General features: G+C 38.8%; 2 protein-coding genes across 4 annotated transcripts in view; one reads left to right on the top strand and one right to left on the bottom strand.

The window, feature by feature from the left end:
• Positions 1-21,082, top strand: part of LOC129767366 (reactive oxygen species modulator 1) — a 327,366-nt gene that overhangs the window by 54,563 nt on the left and 251,721 nt on the right. The gene's annotated exons all lie outside the window — the stretch shown is intronic.
• LOC129767363 (mitogen-activated protein kinase p38b-like) overlaps positions 1-21,082 on the bottom strand; it is a 36,053-nt gene that overhangs the window by 7,691 nt on the left and 7,280 nt on the right. For 2 of the 3 annotated variants that reach the window (XM_055768147.1, XM_055768150.1), the window contains exons 3-5: positions 10,503-10,836; positions 10,133-10,367; positions 9,408-9,487 (exon numbers count right to left, since the gene is read on the bottom strand). In XM_055768147.1, coding sequence (XP_055624122.1) covers positions 9,408-9,487; positions 10,133-10,367; positions 10,503-10,836 — 649 coding nt within the window. The remainder of the gene's footprint in view (positions 1-9,407; positions 9,488-10,132; positions 10,368-10,502; positions 10,837-21,082) is intronic. The other variant, XM_055768148.1, reaches the window with a different exon arrangement.

Raw genomic sequence — 21,082 nt, 5'->3', positions numbered from 1 at the left:
ACTATATAAATCCAAAGCAGCGCCAAACCACAAACTCAAAAAAAAAACTCCAGTGTGCTCGATGGACATCTGGTGCCAAGAAACGAGAAACCTCATAATTCCAAAAACCCAGGTAATCTGAAGTCTTCAGAGCCCAGTGACTCCAACCTTGTGGAGCCACAAAATGATCAAAAAGTCGTCAGCAGGGTTTCTGGTAAACCGAAGTTTCCTCGTGAAGAACCTCCGAAAAACATGAAGCTTGAATATCCTAGCATTGCTGGTCCTAGCGGTACAAACCCAACGGCGATCGCAAACAGATCAAGAACTTCGATTATTCCATGTGAAAAAAATGAGTTTCTTCGAACCCCCTATCAGCCCAGATTCAAAACGAACACGGCTCCTGGAATAAATAAAAGATCTGACCTTATTTTCAAAAAAAACAGGATTCCGAACCCCCGGATCAGTCAACCCAACCTAATGCAGAACACTAAAGTTTTGCAAATAAATCACGCTAATGCAGCGTCGAGCGTGTTATCCAGGAGGTTTACAAAAGACACTGTGGATCTAGTTCTTATCCAAGAGCCTACGGTTCACAAAGATGGAATACTAGGTATTCAAACAGGTTCATGTAAGTTGTTCTACGTTGACAAGCATGACTCCCCAAGAGCTGCCGTCTTAGTAAATGCAAACATTAAATGTTTTTCTATTACAGAGTTCATTCAACGGGACATCGTCGCGATCAGAGTGGAAGTACCGACCGCCAAAGGAAGATCCGACATCGTAATTGCATCGGCTTACTTTCCTGGCGACGTTCCTGAGGTTCCCCCACGAGAGGTAGCGGCGTTTGTAAACTTCTGTAGGGAAATCAACAAGGACTTCATCATCGGATGTGATGCCAACGCTCATCACACTATGTGGGCAAGTACCGACATTAACAATAGAGGTGAGTGTCTTTTAGAATTTCTCTCGTCAAACAACATAGATATCTCTAACAAAGGAAATCAACCAACACTCATAAACGCTATCAGACAAGAAGTATTAGACATAACGCTGTGCAGTCGGGTTATTTTAGGAAAAAATCATAACTGGCATGTGTCGGAAGAGGCATCTTTGGCTGATCATGGACACATTATTTTTGAATGGGATGGTGGCATGACAGCTCAGAGAGAAAACCGATATCCCAAAAAAAAAACAACTGGGATCGGTATTCCTTTGAATTCGAGTCAAAAACTCCAAACTCAAAAATTAGGTCGATTCAGCAGCTTGAATCAGCTTCAATAAGAATTGAACGAAACGACAGTCTCTGCCTACAACAGCAGTTGCCCACTAAGAAGAGTTTCTTCAACAAGAAACGTTCCTTGGTGGAATAAAAGGTTCGAACGGCTTCGCAAAACAGCGCGGAAACTGTTCAACAGAGCAAAAATTACTTCGGACTGGTCTCATTACAAAACCAGAGAACTGATACGATCCAAACGAAAATCCTGGGTATACAACTGCGAAAGCATTGAAAAAAACTCCAATCGTTGCTAGACTCAATAAGACTCTGGCAAAAGACCACTCGAACGGGTTAGGTTCCCTTGAAAAGGACGACGGTTCGTTAAAAAAAACTACCTCCGAAGTACTAGACTTACTGATGAAGACTCACTTCCCGGGATCTACATCTGTCCACTCGGATACAAATCCTGGCGCCTCACAGGACCTTGAAGTGCAAAGGATGTCGCAAACATAGTTGCTGGGTTAGTCTTCGCTAGGGCCAGAGTAGTGAACGCGGTGAGATCCTTTCTACCTTACAAATCTGCAGGTGCAGATGGGATTTCTCAAAACTAGTTCCGTCTCTAATCGAGATTTTTAAGGCAAGTCTGATACTAGAGCACATTCCTTCGATATGGAGACTTGTTAAAGTAGTTCTCATTCCGAAAGCGGGGAAACGTGACAATCACTCCCAAAGGCATTCAGACCAATTAGTTTATCGTCAATACTGCTGAAAACTATGAAAAAAGTAATATATGAATACATAAAGTCTGTATTCATGATAGGAAGAACATGGGGCCTTAAACCAAAAATGGTTATGTGGGTCTACACAGCAGTTGTGCGGCCTAGGATAACCTATCTTCTTCTTCTTAAATGGCGCTAACGTTCCTAGAGTAACTTCGCCGTCTCAACGTAGTATTACTTGCGTCATTTTTACTAGTATTTAGTTAAGATTTCTATGCCGGATAACACGCCTCGAATGTATTCTGAGTGGCAAGCTCTGGAATACGCGTGACCACAATGCAAGACGGAGAAAATTTCTTTGAAGAAAAATTCCCTGGCCAGAATGGGAATCGAACCCGAACCCCCGGCATGTTAGGTTTGACGCTAACCACTCGGCCACGGGAGCACACCTATGCCTCACTTGTATGGTGGCCAAAGACTTAGGATACTGTAGCTACAAAAAAAGCAAAACAAACTCCAACGTGCGTTGCAATTACTGGAGTAATGCGGAGCACACCCTCGAAGGCACTGGAGGCTATCCTTCACCTGCGACCTTTGAACCAAAATGTTCAGGTAGAGGCTAAGAAAAGCGTTCTAAAGCGTTCTAAAGATGGAAAAAATACTAGACGGGGGCAAAACAGGTCCCTTGAGCATCCTGAACCTCTTACCCATTGGACCAGCAACAGTTTTTCAGGCAGATATAATAATAAAAATAAAATATAGAGTCACGTTAGCATATCAGCCAAGTCAGCCCAGAAACGGACACCGCACGCGGCTACAGACTGCCAGATAAGCGCATCTTCACCAATGTGCACGATCAGCAGTTTTAGTCAATAAATAAGACCGATCGTGCTAGACCGAGTTAGTTAGTAAGAAGTACAGAGCGTAACCGGTAGTTGTAAAGTGAATAATTGTGAATAAAAGTGATTTAAAATAAACATTTCCCGTTTTTAAAAAGGCGATCACGGCCCGGGTAATGTGATTATAGCAATAAAATATAGACATGCTAACATCTGCATATTCTCAGACAGTCAAGCGGCACTTAAAGGCACTGAGAATGCATTTCCCTTTTAAGGCAATCAATTCAGATAAGTTCGGTACAACTGTACTGGATTCCTGGCCATTGCGGTATAGAGGGCAACGAACGAGTAGATGAACTTGCCAGGAACGGCTCAAACTCACCATTCATTGGTCCAAAATCATTCTGTGGACTTTCTGACTGTGTGTTGAAAAGTGAGCTGAATAAATGGGAAGACCGAGAAGTGACAGCCAATTGGATGGCTGCAAAACTTAAACAGGCAAAAAATATTACGCCGAGTATTAGGATTACTCAACAACTGCTGAGCCTTAATAAGAATGATTTCAGCACATTCACTGGTCTTGTAGCAGGACACTTTCCGAGTAAATACCACCTTGAAAACATAGGTTTAGCACAAAATGGTATTTGTCGCTTTTGTAATGCCGAAAGCGAAACCTCGGAACATTTGTTCTGTAACTTTTGCTCTAACAAGACGCAGACTTCAACACCTTGATAAAGCTATTCTGGAGACCAAGGAAATTTGGTCTGTGTCGCCGATCAGGATTATAAATTTTAGGAGGTACGCGAATGTCCACAGTTATCCACGGTGGGGGGGTAGGGGCTATGAATCATGTCCACGTGGGCACGCCTAATAACTATGGTATAAATGAAGTCTGAAATTTGTTCAGAACTTTCAACGATTTTTTTAAAACTGTCCACCCTTTGTACTTCGTATTTTTCTTAGTAAAATAATTTAGAGCTGCTTGATAGTGTTGCCCGGTCGAACATCCATCTTTTTCTCATATTTTTAAATTTCTTTACTGTAATGTATACTTTGAGACTAACTCACATAAAAATCACTGATATCTCGGGATCAAATGAGTTAGATACGCAAAAATACGCATTATGTATTTCACTTTATTTCTGATATATCTGTGTACTTTCCTTGTGACACCCACAATCCAACATTGCACAGCTGTAGTATCAAACTCTTTCGATAATTTGTCCCGAAGTTTTATCATCTGTGCAGTGTTCTTAGCTATTTTCCAATCTTCTTTATCCTCCGCTTCAAGCCTAATATTTTTCTATTTGGAGGAATTGAGGACAATTGGGTGGATCTGGGTTCTTGTCAATTAAATCCAAACCAAAACAACCAAAAAGTCCATCAAACAAACAATACTGTCACAAATATTTTGATTTTCGCTCCACCAGGGCAAATACCTTGCCAAATGACGAATTTACGAGCAAATTTATCCATGAATGTGTACACCCAAGTTTTTTTTACGCTTCATAAAAAAAACCGCGTTAATTGGAAAATCCGCGTAAAAAAACCCGCGTAAAAACATCTCACCTAATGATAGATATCAAATGGGACTATTCTTACGTAGAACGGAAGTAAAAAGTTGAGTGTTGCTCGCTTACGAAAACCCGTAGTTTTTTCCTGCAATTTCGTTGATTACTGGTAGCTATAGTTCGGTTTTCCTCACGAATGAGGTCACCTGCTGTTGCTAGAAGATTCCCTTGTGATCTGTACACTCTGCTGCCGATGCACGTGCAGTTCCACTGTTATATTGTTCAGAGCTAAGTAGACAGGGAAATCCATTCACGAATCGCTGCCCGTAAAAACCCCGCCCCGTTGTACCGCCCGGTGAGCTACCCGTTACCCAACACCTAAATGCACGTAAGAATCGTGATAAGGTGCGGCACTAATTTCCTTCATAAGCGCTAAGCTCCGTTACAAGCACTAATTACCTCCATATGCCAAATTTGGGTCCATATGCTTGATTAGTTCTCGAGTTATGCAGAAAATTGTGTTTCATTTCTAAAACTTCCACATGTCAACTGGTTTCGTTTGCTTGATTAATTCCCGAGTACAGGCAAACCTTTTTTTGTGCGGGGGATAGGGACCGCACAAAAAAATCGCATAAAAAAATCGTGCAAAACTTCACCAGTAGCTTTATAAAATCGTGTTCGGTACACATTTTAAAAAAACATTTTTTGTGCGGTAGATAGGGACCGCATAAAAAAAGTTTCCCCCAAGAAAATAACTCAAATCCACGCCATTCACCGTTCAATTACCTTTTGTTTTCCTACTTTGTGATGGGACAGTTTGCCTTTTCGGTTGCGCGTGACTGTTTTGTGTTTTTAGTTGTATGTCGAAGCGTGTTGCTGTTAGAAATCATGTCATGCAAACACTAAGAAAAACTTAGAGCATTTGATGGGAGGAGGGGAATGATTTCAGAAGTGGACAATTGAAACGCAAATATGCTTTTTTCGCACTGAAATGCATATAAACCATCGAAAAAAAAAAACTAAATGGACGATAATTTCGTCAAATATGCTTCTTTTCATATACCGCACAAGTACAAAAAACGCACAAAAAAAATTGCACAAAAAAAAATTCGCACAAAAAAAACCGCACAAAAACAGGTTTACTGTAATGCAGAAATTTGTGTTTTAATTGTATGGTAGACCCCTCTCTGAGAGGGAAGAGTAGTGTCTAACTACCATAGAAATATTTATTGCACCCCAAAACCTCCACATGCCAACTTTGGTTTAGTTTGCTTGATTAATTCCCGAGTAATGCAGAAATTTGTGTTTCATTTGTATGGCAGCACCCCCTTGGAGAGGGGGGAGGAGAGTCTAACTACTATAGAAATATTTATTGCATCCTAAGACCTCCACATGCCAACTTTGGTTTAGTTTGCTTGATTAATTCTCGAGTAATGTAGTAATTTGTGTTTCATTTGGATGGCAGCCCAACAAGAAAGGGGAGAGGGGTCTCGAACGAATCATTGGAACCTTCCCCGACCCCAGAAAGCCCTACATACCAATTTTCATGTCGATCGGTTTAGTAGTTTCCGAGTCCATAAGAATCAGACAGACAAACAGACAGACATAAATCCATTTATATATATAGACAATGACACATGAGGGGTTCGTGATAGCCAAAATCAATGGAGTCTTTGTGTGCAGCTGCTACGCACCCCCGAGGTGGATGATAGAACAATTTGACCTGATGCTCGACAAGTTAACAGAAGAGCTCATTGGTCGAAAGCCCCTCGTCATCGGCGGAGACTTCAACGCCTGGGCAGTGGAGTGGGGGAGTAGACTTACCAATACGAGAGGTTTTGATCTAATAGAAGCTCTTGCGAAACTAGAAGTGAAACTAGCTAACGAAGGCACAACCAGCACTTTCCACAGGAATGGTCGAGAATCGATCATCGACGTCACTTTTTGTAGTCCGATGCTAGCGGCGAATATGAATTGGAGGGTGTGCGACGACTACACTCACAGTGATCACCAAGCCATTCGATATAATCTCGGCAGTCGAAAGTCATCATCAACTCGAAGGCCAAGGCCCAGAGAACGGAGGTGGAAGATTAAGAATTTTGACAAAGATCTCTTCATCGAAGCACTTCGTGTACAAACTCCGCCCAACATGAATGCAAGCGAACTGACCGATACTGTGACAAGAGCCTGTGACACTGCCATGCCACGAATGCTACAACCAAAAAACGTACGCCAATCAGTTTACTGGTGGAGCGAAGAGATTAACTCTCTACGCGCTAGCTGTCTTCGAGCTAGGCGGAGCATGCAAAGAGCTAGGTCTCCCGCAGACAGAGAAGAACGCAGGGAAGCACTTAGAGTGGCGAAATCTTCACTAAAACGTGAAATCAGGCTCAACAAGAGACGATGTTTTAAAGAACTCTGCCATGACGTTGATGCAAACGCGTATAGAGTTGTGATGGCAAAAATCAAAGGCCCGTCGACCCTCACCGAACAGTGTTCGGAAAGGATAAATAGCATTATTGATGGGCTCTTCCCGCAGCATGCACCGACGAGTTGGCCACGTCCACCATACAGCCAAGAACGAGAAGGAGTCGAAATAGTAACCACGGAAGAACTATTAGCTGCAGCAAAAAGATTGAAGGGAAATAAATCCCCAGGCCCTGACGGAATCCCCAATGTGGCGTTAAAAGCGGCCATACAAGCGAACCCGAATATGTTCAGAGAAACTCTGCAAAATTGTCTGAATGAAGGAGTCTTCCCCGATATATGGAAGAGGCAGAAACTCATACTACTGCCGAAGCCGGGGAAAACACCAGGAGAGCCGTCATCATACAGGCCTATTTGTCTTCTAGATACACTTGGTAAGCTGCTGGAGAGAATTATACTAAACAGGCTGACGAAGTGTACAGAGAGCGAACATGGACTCTCATCGTCGCAGTTCGGGTTCCGGAAGGGTAGATCGACTGTGGATGCTATTATGCGCGTCATCGAAATAGCCGAGAAAGCTCTGAAACAAAAAATACGGGGCGACCGGTTCTGCGCCGTAGTAACAGTGGACGTAAACAACGCGTTCAATAGTGCCAGCTGGGAAGCCATTGCAAAGGCGTTACACAGGATGTTGGTACCGAACTAACTGTGCGCGATCCTGAAGAGTTACTTTGAGAACAGAATCCTGCTCTACAACGCAGGAAAGGCAGAAAAAGTGTTCAATATAACTGCAGGTGTCCCCCAGGGCTCCATTCTGGGCCCAACTCTTTGGAACGGGATGTACGATGGAGTGTTAAAGCTAAAATTGCCAAAAGGCGTCAACATCATAGGATTCGCAGATGACATCTCTCTAACAGTAACGGGCGAGACACTGGAGGAGGTGGAAATGCTGGCTACCGAGGCGATAAGAACGATAGAGAACTGGATGCTCGGGGCAAAACTGCAGATAGCGCATCACAAGACGGAAATTATACTGGTCAGCAACTGCAGGGCTGTACAAAGAGCGGAAATCACTGTGGGGGATCACACCATTACCTCCAAACGGGAACTTAAGTACTTGGGTGTGATCCTAGACGACCGACTTAACTTCAGGAGTCATGTCAGCTACGCCTGCAAGAAGGCGGCAAAGGCCATAACGGCGATAGCCAGAATCATGCCGAATAATGACTGGAATAGTAGCAGTAAAAGGCGACTTCTGGCTTGCGTATCCACATCGATACTCAGATATGCTGGTCCAGCCTGGGTGGCAGCGATCAACAATAAACAAAACAGAACGCTGCTGAACAGAACCTACAGAGCTATGGCGATGAGAGTAGCGAGTGCATATAGGACCATATCCATGGAAGCTGTATGTGTCATAGCGGGAATGATTCCCATCGATATTGTTCTGGCGGAAGACAATGCGTGCTATAAAGAGCGTGCTTCAACTGGACGGAATACCAGAGATGCTCGAAAACGAGCAAGAAGTGACTCGTTGAGGAAGTGGCAGCAAGAGTGGAACAACATCTCAAAAGGAAGATGGACCCACAGGCTGATTCCAGACATAACCAAGTGGATTACCAGAAATCACGGAGAAACGAACTTCCAGCTGACGCAGTTCCTGTCAGGTCATGGTTGCTTTCGGGAATATCTCCACAGATTCGGACATGCGAATTCGCCCCACTGCCCCCAGTGTGCACACATAGTGGAAACTCCGTTCCACGTAGTGTTCGAATGTCCTCGATTCGTCCAAGAACGTTCTGAAATGCTCGCATCTGATGTCGAAATCAACGAGAGTAATGTGACCCAAAAAATGTGCCGCGACGAGAGTACGTGGAATGCAGTAACAAAAGCGATTACGCTGATAATGTCAGAGCTTCAACGCAAATCGAGAGAAGACCAGAGAATGGCCCAATGAAATGAGTGCGTGAGCACTGCCTCCCCCTGAAGTAATACCAATGGGTGGTTCCGGGGGGGAAAAAAGGCACAGCGCATAGGAGGTGGTTTTAGTGAGTAAGAATCTCACACTACCCAGTCAACATGACGACTGGGTGTCTATGAAGATCTCCACCTTCTTCACCAAAAAAAAAAAATATATATATATATATAGACAATGTTCTACTGGTCTAGCCCTTTCATTTGAAACCCATATTGATGACCTTTTAAGAACATATGTATTCAGTCGTTTTGTGGCTGCCGCCATATTGGATTTGCATTTTTCATAAATGACTGTGTTCTACCAGTCAAGCCCTTTTATTTGATACCCATGTTGATGATGTTTTGAAAAAATAGTCCGCCATTTTATAGCGGTCGCCATCTTGGATTTTGAAGATCATGACAGAAATCGCATTTTAAGCGTTACGTACTTTGTATACCACACCTAACAAGCTCAGCAAAGCAATGCTTTTCTGGACATTTACTGCATGAAAGTTTGAAGTTAAATAGAACAAGCAAGAATAGTTGAAAGGCACCAGTCCTAAGAATCATCACTAGAAACTAAAACTAACAAAACGAAAGAAAGTATTCATGAGCATTTATGAAAAAGATGTACCTTTTTGGTTCATTAAATATTTCAATGTTATCTATATGTATGCAATATATTAAAAAGCAGTGCTACGCTAGAAATGGTTAATTTCAGGTGAACTTAACATAACGCAAACAACAGAATATTACTCACACTTTCCGAGGAGATTTTCGCCATAAATTCTTCATTCGGTGTCCCCAATATCTCCATTATAAGGTTAAGTTGATGGATGTCTGTATGGATTCAAGTTATTCAGCGAAAAGTTTTTCGAGTTTACATGAATTGAGAGAAAATCACGTGGCGATCAGTACATAAATCATCAGTTACAGAACGAGATCGTTGTTACGATTCACATGAATGAGAGAGTGGTAAAAATGCTTGGACATGTTTGCATGTTTGTTGACTGAACTTTTTTAAGCAGAATGTGAGAGAAGTCTGAATGCTATTTTATGCATTATGAATTAGTAAAACAATATATAAGAATGTTGTGCTTCTAGCCAAAAGAGGGCATCCCATATTAGTTCGTAGAATTGATTTGATGAATTAGTTGATTGTCTCGAGAACAATATGATTTTTTTAATCTGGTAAGGACAGTATCCCCAAAACTATTCTATATTCTAGGAAAAATGGTGCATTGTTTCCATGTGACAGGGTGTGACAGTTTTAACTCGATTAACACAAGAACAAATACACAGTGGTAATATCATAAAAAAATAGCTGTTAATATTAGAAGAGCAAATAATGATTTTGAGGTAGCGGTTATGAACCACACCATGAACACAAACATTTGAAGCAACAGGCAGTAAATGAAAACCCATAGAAGTAGACGCATAGTAAACCCAATCAACAAAAAAAGAATGTCTCTTTGTAAAGGATACGGTCTGTTCCGGGGAAAAGTGTCCGACCGGTTAGCAGTTCGGCCATAATGCATCCGACCGACCAGATATCCACCGTTTGATTGTAGTGCATCCAGTTGAGCATAATTTCCGGTGCCCGATACCATCGCGTCGCAACGTAACCTGTCATCTCGTTCTCCGTTGGCCGTGCCAAACCGAAATCCAATATTTTGAGCTCACAGTCCTCGTTCACTGCAATGTTGGACGGTTTCAAATCCTGTGGAAAGAGAACATTTTTATGATGCACCAATTAAGTGACAAAATGAGTATAAATAATTTACAACACAGCCCAATGCCGTCGGATGCAACTGAAAATCGATAGTACGATCGGTTAACCCATTCACTCACTTACCCTGTGTATAATTCCAGCGCTGTGAATGTATTTAAGGCCACGCAATATTTGATAGACTAGAAACTGTACATGGTCGTCTGAGAGTCGTTGCGTTCGAATAATGTTGTTTAGATCCGCTCCCATCAGGTGAGTAACCATGTAGACCTGCTGGAAGGAGTCCATCGTGTTACCTCCGGGGTGGAACACATCGAGCAGACCGATTATGTTCTCGTGGTTCATATGCTTCAGCATACGTAACTCACGATAGGTTCGCTTCGCGTGGACCGCAGACTGAAAGGGGCGTGCCAACTTTTTAATGGCAACTTTCACGTTGTGTTGAGTGTCTGTCGCTGAACTGTAAAAAATAAGAAAAAAAAGTAAGAACACTAGCACTTGCAGTTCTAGTGGACGAAGTTCTCTCTAGCCTACAGCTATGTAAATAATGTGTAGACATGTCTAATTACCATAATCACATGGGTAATTATTTTCTAGCGATCGATTGCTGTTCTGAAATCAGATATCAGATTCTTGTTTCAACAACTACAACCGACAGGGTAGTAATTGTGCAATTACAATAAGTCTGAAGAATAACATTCTTCATGCCAGAGGCATAATATATGGAGCATAAGCTTGCGATGTGAATATGTTGCTTCATCGATTCGATAACAACAAAAAATAATCCTTCTTATCACAAAGGCACACTCAGATTTCTCCAATTCCCAATTATTGTCATTTGTTTTGATATTCCTTCTTCTTCTTCTTTTTGGCTTTAAGAGGGTTTAAACTTTTCAGTTCATTCGCCTCTAGTTTTGATATTCCTTTCAATGGAAAAATGTTTTGTAGCAAAAAGTCGCCATCGAAGCCGTCTGAGCGACGATGTTTGTGACTTGTTGGCATTTATTACACGGTGCCAACAGCGTTAGTTTGATCCGCTGTGGTGTTTTTTTGTGAACGTCGCCGTCGTTGGAGACATTCTAAATCTTGTTGAATGGTTTTGTTTATCAATTCACTGGGTTTTCGATTCTTATTTCTGCTATTCTACTTATTACTATTCAAATAGTACATTTTTTCTCGATCGAAACAAACGTCATCATATCCATGGTAATTTATATATAACTTAACCCAGAATTTCTCACGTGAAGAATTTAGATCAGGGTCTGGATTTCTCGGTTCGTATGTTCTGCTCGACTCCGAGCATACCGGAGAAACTTGTTGCAGATTTTTTTATTTGTTTTATCACCTACTACAACACTTACCGTTGATTTTTGCATGATTTGAGCCGCAGAATTAGAGTTCGCCATTAGCATGAATGATCACACTCAGTTGCGGTTATTAGATGTGAACATTGTATGGGCTTGTGATGAGAGATATCTCCAATTGAATTCATTGGTTCGCACTCACAGAGCATGACTTCAAACATTCTATGAAAGTCACCACCAGATGTTCCATAATTTTGTATGTAGATTCTATTCCACAGTTCGGAATCACACCCCGATTCAGTTAAAACTGGTTTTATGCTTGTTTAAACTAGAACTGAATTGAACGGCATGTAATTTTTTATTATGATGATGATAGTTCCCGGATTAAATCGCCCCAGAAAACAACTGTAGCAGAAACAACCGCTAAGGAAAAGTGTAGTAGGCTAAAAGACATAGAGCATTTCCACCCTAGATCTGCCAAAACACAGCAAATTTTGACCCGACCCTCTCCGATTTTTTTAAAATTTAGTACTTATGATGAAAGCTACCCAAAATTAAAAAAAATATATCATAAAATGACCAATTTAAACTACGACTGATTTTTGGAAAGGGCGTATTCAAAATAATTGATCTTTATTTCAAGAAATCCTGACTTAAAATCCCGATGTCTGATTAAAATATGATGTTCGACAAAGTTGTTGAAAAATGAATTGGCAATTTAGGATAAATAACATTTACACACATAACACACTGTTATAAAATCTTACTCAAAAAATGAATTTAATATTATGGTCATGAATAGACTTCCATCATTCTTGACCAACGCAGTAGTGCAGTTACGCGGATTATGTAAAGATTCTCCAGCCAGTGAAACACATCGCTGACTGTCATCTGCTTCAGCAGGATTTGGACAATTTTGAGAGGTTCGTCGAGAGCAATGGACTGAGCGTAAACCCCAAAAAATGCTCCGTTAGAACCTTTACAAGGAGAGTTCAGCCAATAAGCTTCGACCATAGGCTGGGAGGTTCGAATCTACAACAAGTAGAGAATGTTCGTGACTTAGGCGTAACGATGGATCGATCTCTTTCGTTTGATTGCCACATAGAGCGAATCGTCAAAGAAGCGCTGAAACTATTTGCACTCACTCGTCGCTCCGGGCAGGACCTTACCGATCCGCACGCAATCCTAAAAATTTACACCTGCCTTGTACGATCCAAACTCGACCTTGCGAGTGTGGTGTGGCAACCGCAGTACGATCTACAAATTCAAAGACTTGAAAATGTTCAAAAGAAGTTTTAGAAATTTGCGCTGAGAAATCTGGAATGGAGAGAAGAACACCGGCCTCCATATAAAGGTCTCCGCTGTTTGGTAGATCTGCAGAAAATTGCAGACATAACATTTTTTTGCAACGCACTGAACGGACGGATCATAAGCCCACTACTCTACGACAGGATTCGTTTTTAGGTAAAGGTGGAAGCTAGCCACAATGGCGCTCATTTCTCTCTCCCTTACCCCTCGCCCGAAAATCAATAATTATGCGAAACAGTGTGAAGAAAATGATCGTTTTCACACACTTCCCATCAAGTAATATCAACCAAACTCTAATCGATTACTCACAAGATATTAAATTTTCATCTGCTGTCGCACTGTACAGTGCAAAACGTCGGAAAACTCGAGCTAGTTAGTGCTCTGAAAATTAAATTTTCATTTTTCAATTTTCGGCAATGGCTTTGTTTGTAATGGTGAAAGCATCGTCATTCATTCGATACTGATGCCAGACAACATCATCGAAACAGCTATAAAAACCACTCAATAAAATGTAATTCCTGAGCCATAGCGTTATTTTTACGTTTAATGGGTCTATAATGTAAGTTTTAGCAACTTCAATAATGGGTAAGAAAATTATATTGCAGAGCTCGAAACACTGCCACGGATGCCTATGCTTTCAAGTCAGTAAACGGAAAGTATTACATTCAATCAAAATGCCTCGGCCAACGAAGAGAAGGGTTAAGGCTCTCCAACGTGAATATGTGAAAACAATACGATCAACGAAGGAAATTCACTAAGACGCGACAAGACAAACACTTATTGTTCTTACTATTGAAACGGTTTAAAAATTACCTTAAATGTCGACCGGTTTCGGGCGCGAAGCTGCCCATCTACGGGACAATGTCCGAAAAGCAACGAAGGAAAATATTAAGGAATTATCAACATCGAGTTACTAGGAAGAACTTGTTAAAACCAAAAGAGCCCCAATTCGCATGTGTTATAAATTTGCTCATGTTACGCTCGCGTATAATCCGGATTTTACTTCATATGCAAATGCACCTTCTATATATATTTATATTTGCGATTGTTCATCGGAATATATCGTTCATACATTTTACTTTAGTATTGAATTGTTATTGACGTAGGGCTACGCCTTACATTAAGGGTGTCAAATCAGATCACGTTTTTATGAAATAAAGTTAACGTTAATAACTATTTTACTGCGAACGGATTTTAACGATTGGCATACCAATCGAATCGGAAATTTTCTAAGATTTGTATGATATGCTATACATTACAATCTCAAAGTTTGTATATGGTTTGAATTGATGAAACTTGGAAGCATTCCCATTTCCCCATACATTTGTTCTGTCCATTTGTGTGCTTACCTGAACAGAGCAGTCAATAACGGGCAACTTATGCAGCCGCTAGAATAGAAACAACGAAGGTGGATAGCAAAAAGAGAATATTTGCGAAGTAAACTCCACCCTTGCAGAGTTATTGCATAGTATGCATCCAATAGACGCGTGTTTGATGCTTGTTGGATGGCGATGCACGGAAGATGCCTCTCGTTAAAAACTGTTCAAAACTGTGTAATGCGTGCATTGATTTAAAGAAACAAATTGCGACATATGACCAATTAGTGTATTGCTCTCGCAAAGACAAGAAAGAATCGTTGTTTCTCGATTGATTCTACAAAACCACGCAAGCCATTAAACCTTTACAGGGTCCCGGAACTTTTTACTGAAGAGTTATTTATGAAATTTCGACGTATTTGCAAATAATATCCGAAATGATAAACCAACAAATTTAAAAAAAAAGAATGCGTAGTCCTACGTCCTAAGCGGAAAATCACCTGGCATCCCTGGTGGGGAAATGGCATGGAGTCATTTCCTTTCAACGTTAGCAATGCCAGAAGCATCAGGCATGTGGGTAATTTAGTTGCATGTTCATTATACAGGCCGGACTCGATTATATACAGACTCGCTTATATTTGATTATACAGTCAACTCTCCCTAACTCGATATCCAAAGGGACCATCGAGTTAGGGAGGTATCGAGATACAGAACATTTTTTCCTAATTTTTTTATGTCTTAAATTGTCATATATTAGGGTAAGTGTCCCAATTATGGTATTAATTTGAATTTTTGATTCATTCCCTTAAAGTGAAAAAACACCTTTCTCATATAAAAAAAATATTTTTTCCAGAATCTTTCAGGAGGTGATAGACGGTTATATTTCACGAAAAAAAATCCTTCTACGCATATGTTAGAATTTCAACGATGACAGACTTATAGAACTTTTTCTTTGTTTCGGATTCTGTTGGCTCAAACTGACTCTACATTGAAAAGTATGCTACGTAATCCGATTTTGTTGCTTTCATTTGAAAGATGAGAAAATTTAGTACAGGATATAGTAGTGGAACATCTAAATTAGTGGATTAAAATAACATTTTTGAAGTGGAAAATTTAAAATTTTTTTTTTATTTGTAATTATTAATTTTATCCTAAAAATTCATACTAAACTTGATTGTTTCTATCAATTAAATTAAAGCTCTCTAACCTCTCTACAATTTGTTCTTTGACGCCCAACTTCTATCTCTCTTAATTTCACTGCAATATCGATATAAACAATTCCTGATGAAGATTCAATCAAAATCTTCAAAAATCGCGATTTATAATCCACTGTACTTATAAAAGCCACTTAAATTTCACCTTAATGCTGAAAGGTTAATTTTTTTTCTTGAAATTATTCATATTTGAATTATAAAAAAAAACTTTTTTTTTCAAACTGTATACAATCGAGTCCTAAATTTTACATAATCTAATCATATATAATCGAGTTTGTATATAATCGAGTCCGACTTGCACGAGGCACTAGGTTAACAAAGAAAATATTGATTAAGTATGTTACTCAAACTGAATTGTAACGATCACGCAGGAACTGTTCAATCACAAAGAAATGTTCGAATAGTTTCACAGGAACATTTTCAGTTGATTTCAATATTCCGGATATATTCTTCAGGTTTGATTTAACGTTCGAATTAACATCTCAATAAAACTACTATCTTCAGCGTTTTTCTCAGGTTTTTCAACACTTTCTAGTATATCGGTATCTGGCATCAGATCACAGCAAATCACGTTTTGGTCCTTTTTGCACTAATTATTAAAATACATTGAGCAATCGAACGGTATTGTACCGTCGACATCGCTCACGACACATTAATTATGCCAGCGGAATATCACTCCCGTCCATGTTGGTTGTGCTTTAAAGTTAGGATTTCCCAGTTTCTGGACAAATTCTCAAGCCATATCCCGAAGAATAGAAGAGGGGTAAATTATTTTGTCTAGCTTGACAAGACAAAAATTCATTGACCGCTCCAGCTTCTCGATTCTGACCAACCTTATATGCTTTTGGTCTAGATACAATTTTCCATTCCGATTCCATTTTTACTTTAGTTTGAGTAGTGTTGATATCGCACTTTGTGCAATACTGAAATTATTTGCAGCTTCAGACCCCTTCCGTCCATATTTTTCGACCTGCTCGATGATGCTCAAACCTTGCGCAATGGTTAGCGTTTTGATTGTTCGCTTGAAAGGTTTCTCGTGGTTTTCCATACTTGAAAAGAAATTGTTTGATGACACGAACACTCCGTCTTCACTTTCAAGGGCAATTGAAATCTGAGGTAATAACGCACAAAAACATGTACGCGAAAATCAATCGAGTTAGGGAGGTGAAAATCCATGGAAAAATGAATCAAAACACATCGAGTAAGAGAGGCATCGAGTTAGGGAGGTATCGTGTTATGGAGAGAAGAATGCTTGTAAAATCGAAGGTGCCATGAAATCCATCGAGTTAGGGAAAATATCGAGATACAGAACATCGAGTTAGGGAGAGTTGACTGTATATAATTTTGGACAGTTTGAAACAATTTTTTTTATATATTTCAAAAATGACTTATTTCAGGAAAAAATGTAATATTTCAACGTTAAGGTTAAATTTACGTGGATATTATTAGTACGATAGGGTAAAAGTCGTGATTTTTTATGACTCTGCTTGAATTTTCACCAGGAGTTGTTTATATCGGTATTGCAATTTTGAAATTAAGAAAGATAGAAGTTGAAAGTCAAAGAAAAAATTGCACATCAGTTAGAGAACATTAGTTGAATTGATAGAAACAATCTAGTTTAATATGATTTTTTTGGATAAAATTTATAATAATAAATACATTAAATATTCCTACTAAGTTTTTCACTTTCAAAATGTTATTTAAATCTATTGATTTAGATGTTCCACTACTATATTCTAAATTCTCAAAGTTGTGTTACGCAGGGTCCTTTTTGATGTGGAGTCAGTTTTAGGCAACAGAGTCCGAAACAAAAAAAATTCTATAACTCTATCATTAATTAAATTCGAACATATGCGTAGGATATTTCCATCAAATATAATCGTTATCACCTATTGAGGATTCTGGATAATTTTTTTTTCATCTGAAAAAGGTGTTTTCTGACTTTAAGGAGATGAATCAAAAATTAAATTCTTCTTTTATATTCAAGAAACGAAAAATATATGCAAAAGAAAACGAATAATTTTTTTTAGATTCGATTATACACAGTGAAAAGAAATCCGAGACTGTATATAATCGAGTCCGCCCTGTATTTGGAAAAAAATATTCACAAAGGTTCAAGCGGATATTTGTTTGTGCCAACAATTAGCTTCAATCAATAACCGCGAAATGGGAATACACGTGCCGACCGTTTACCAAATATGCAAAACACGTGGAATGAGTTCGACGAGGTGCCATTCGTCACGCTTAGTGTTCGGGATGGATGTAAAATTATGATTTTGTACTAGAAAGTTAAGTTAAGAAACCGATCGTTGCCTGAAACTACTATAGATTTCTGTCAAGATATGTTCAAAGTTGTATATTTGCCTCGATTCTATCTTTTTCTCTAACGTATGCAGCTATAGTATGCAGTATGAAGCTGGAGAGGGAAACCTAGAGCAAGATAGTCTGTTCGTTCCACGCCTTGGGCCGGGAGGTCGGAGCACCGGCCAAACTGTGAACAAGTACATGGCTAAAATGGACTGAGCAGCAGAAAGAGCGGCTGAAGATAGACGTTGTACCGAAATCCGCCTACCCTCTCAAAGTCCCTCCCAGCCGCGACTGATAGAAAATTGCTGGCGAACCACAAATGTAGGAAGTTCTCCAATAATTTTGTGGTCAAACAAAAAAGCAACTGGCCACCAAGGTCACGAAAGATCTGGAGAACAACTGGAGAACATGAAAGATAAAAATAAGTGGACAGTTCCGAAACTAATTTAATTTCGATTGTTTCTTCATTTCTCGATTAGGTTAAAAACAGGATTAAAAAAAAAAAGTTATGCACCGGAGAACCAAATTTCAAATCTAGTTTAAGGAGAAAATTGAAAACGTTATTTGAATAAGCACTAGTTATATCATAAATTTTTTGTAACAAATTTAATCTTTATGCACCAACCTTTGAGAGAGGCGAGTTTAAAAAACTAAATAACTATATTTAAAATATTTTGGGTTTCCACTATTTTTATGTTTCTTGAGATATCTCTGCACATGCTTAACCGAACTTCAATGTCTATATATCATTGAATGAGTGAATAAATGCTGTTTGAAGAGCCGTGAGTAGACCTTCGTTTCATTATGTAATTTATGAGAAACAAGCATTTGAAAAACAGGTATTTTGAAGCGTTGTCACGTCTGAAAAATAAAGCATTTTTTTAGTTAATCAGATGAACATAACTTCAAACATTTTTTATACTTGGGTTTCTCTGAGCAAATAATGAAAGTCAACAGCCCACCAAATTTGGTTGAGATCGAACCACAAATAGAGGAGTATCAACTGTCCCTAGAAGTTGTTGTCACCTCACGAAAAGTATACGATCCATTCCAGTGTGACCTAACAATATTTTGACTAAGTACAAACACTTTTTTTGCGTTTTCATGAATAAAGCAAACAAAATTAAACGATGTTATAGACGAATTTCATGCCAACTCGTCCTAGGAGTTGGCAGCACCATCGCAGATAGTAGTGAAACGTTGTGGGTGTGAAGACATGGGTCATTTAAGCAACTTTGCATACTTGAAATATTCGAAAAACAATTAGACTACTTTTTGGGAAAAGCCAAAAATTTTTTCTTAATTTTTTATAGAAATTTATAACTTAAAAACTATGATACCTACAAAATTCTTGTCAAAGGATGAAATATAGGAAATTGTTTAAGAATGAAAGAATGAAATGAAATGTAGGAAATGACATAGGTTTTCATTAAAAATTATCAACAAATTTTTTGGAAAAGAAATTCATTGAAAAAAAAATATTTTGAAAATTAAAATTCATTTTTCTCGAAAACATGTGCTCTCAAAATTCTGAAAAAAAGAATATAAATAACCCTTAGAATTTCCAATAAGTTTTCCATACATCGGACGATGGGCACATTTGCATGGAAAAAGTTTTTCGAACAACAACTTTTTCATTTTTTTCTTTGAAAAAATACTATTAATGTTTAATTCGTAACATTTTTATGTATTAATTATCACAATTTACATGCTCTGCTAACTTTTCTCTATTTGGAAACATGTCAAGAACATGTCAAACGTGAGATTTACATACAAAAATGTTACGAGCAAAACATTATTTTTTCAGGAGTCTTCATACAAAAATGACATATATTCCAAAAACTATAAAAGATAGGAAATTGATGTCTTCGACAAAAGTTCACATTTTAATAAGATTTAAAACTTTGTCGAATACACTATATCTCTATCTTGACTTTAAACAAAATTAGGATTAGTAGTATTTTATTCAAAGAAAATATAAAAAAGTTGCAGTTAGAAAAACTTTTTCCCTGTAAAAGTGCCCATCTTCCGATGTATGGACGACTTGTTGGAAATTTAAAGGGCTGTTCATATATATATTTTTGGTAATTTTAAAAATATACGTTTTTGAGAAAAAAAAAGAAAAAAAAAATCCTACATTTCATCCTTTGACATGAATTTTATAGGTATCATAGTTTTTAAGTGATAATTTTTTTTTTATTTAAGAAAAAAAATTTGGCTTTTTCCAAAAAGGTGTCTAATTATTTTTTGAATATTTCAAGTATGCAAAGTTGCTTAAATGACCCATGTCTTTACACCCACAACGTTCCCCTGCTATTTGAGATGGTGCTGCCAATGGCCATTCGAGTTGGTATGAAATTCGTCTATAGTAAAATTAAGAAAATTTTCAACAAGAATCATCAGTTGGAGAATATGTTATAGTTAGATTGGCTTGTTGCCAGCTTTTTGCTGTTTGGGACTGTTGAGCATTCATGATTGAGTTAATTAATAACAGTTCCGTTTCAAAACATCATCTAGCTCCTATGTTTTATCAACAATATATGAACGTAGATAATATAAGATATAATCTTATTTCAACTTCCGGTTTGCTAAGTAGTATTGGATGTCGAATATCGTATTCCGATGCCATTTTGGAATCGAGAATGGTGATTTCCGGTTCATTAAAAACGGATAAAAAAGACTGGAAACCACACAATACGATCGTGAATGGTAATGTTGGCATATATCCATGGGTGCGCGAAGGAGGAATAAAAAAAAAGAATAACGTTTGATAGTGAGAGATAGGATTCAAGTGAGAGGGAAATAATGTTTGAGTGGAAAGAACTTAGCCTTAGAGCGACGTGTGTAGAGTTATACGAAGAAAGTGCACATACAACTGCACACGCAAACATCAACGATCAACGATCAACGATCAAAGTTAACGTCAAAGTCAATGTCATCTTCAACACGCAAACATAAACGCCCTTGCACAGGTATGTGCGCGTATGCATACAAAGAGTTTATCAAAAGTTTCTGATAGCAAAATCAAATGGGTTCTCCCGGTAGTGAGTGACACTCGATGAACCAGGATTGTGCTAGCCATTGATGGCAAGCGCTAGAGTGAACGTGTTTAACATACGATAACATTCTTGGCATCACTGCCGTGCTATTGAGTCGTGTTCTCCTATCGTTCCGTTTATTTATTGTTGTTTCATCGAAATTCCTCATCTACCATCGCTCAGCGCTGCATCTGCTCATCCGCTACGACTCGAATAAAC

This window comes from Toxorhynchites rutilus, chromosome 2 (assembly GCF_029784135.1).
Source record: "Toxorhynchites rutilus septentrionalis strain SRP chromosome 2, ASM2978413v1, whole genome shotgun sequence".
NCBI lineage: Eukaryota > Metazoa > Arthropoda > Insecta > Diptera > Culicidae > Toxorhynchites > Toxorhynchites rutilus.
This window is presented reverse-complemented; position numbering and strand designations above follow the sequence as displayed.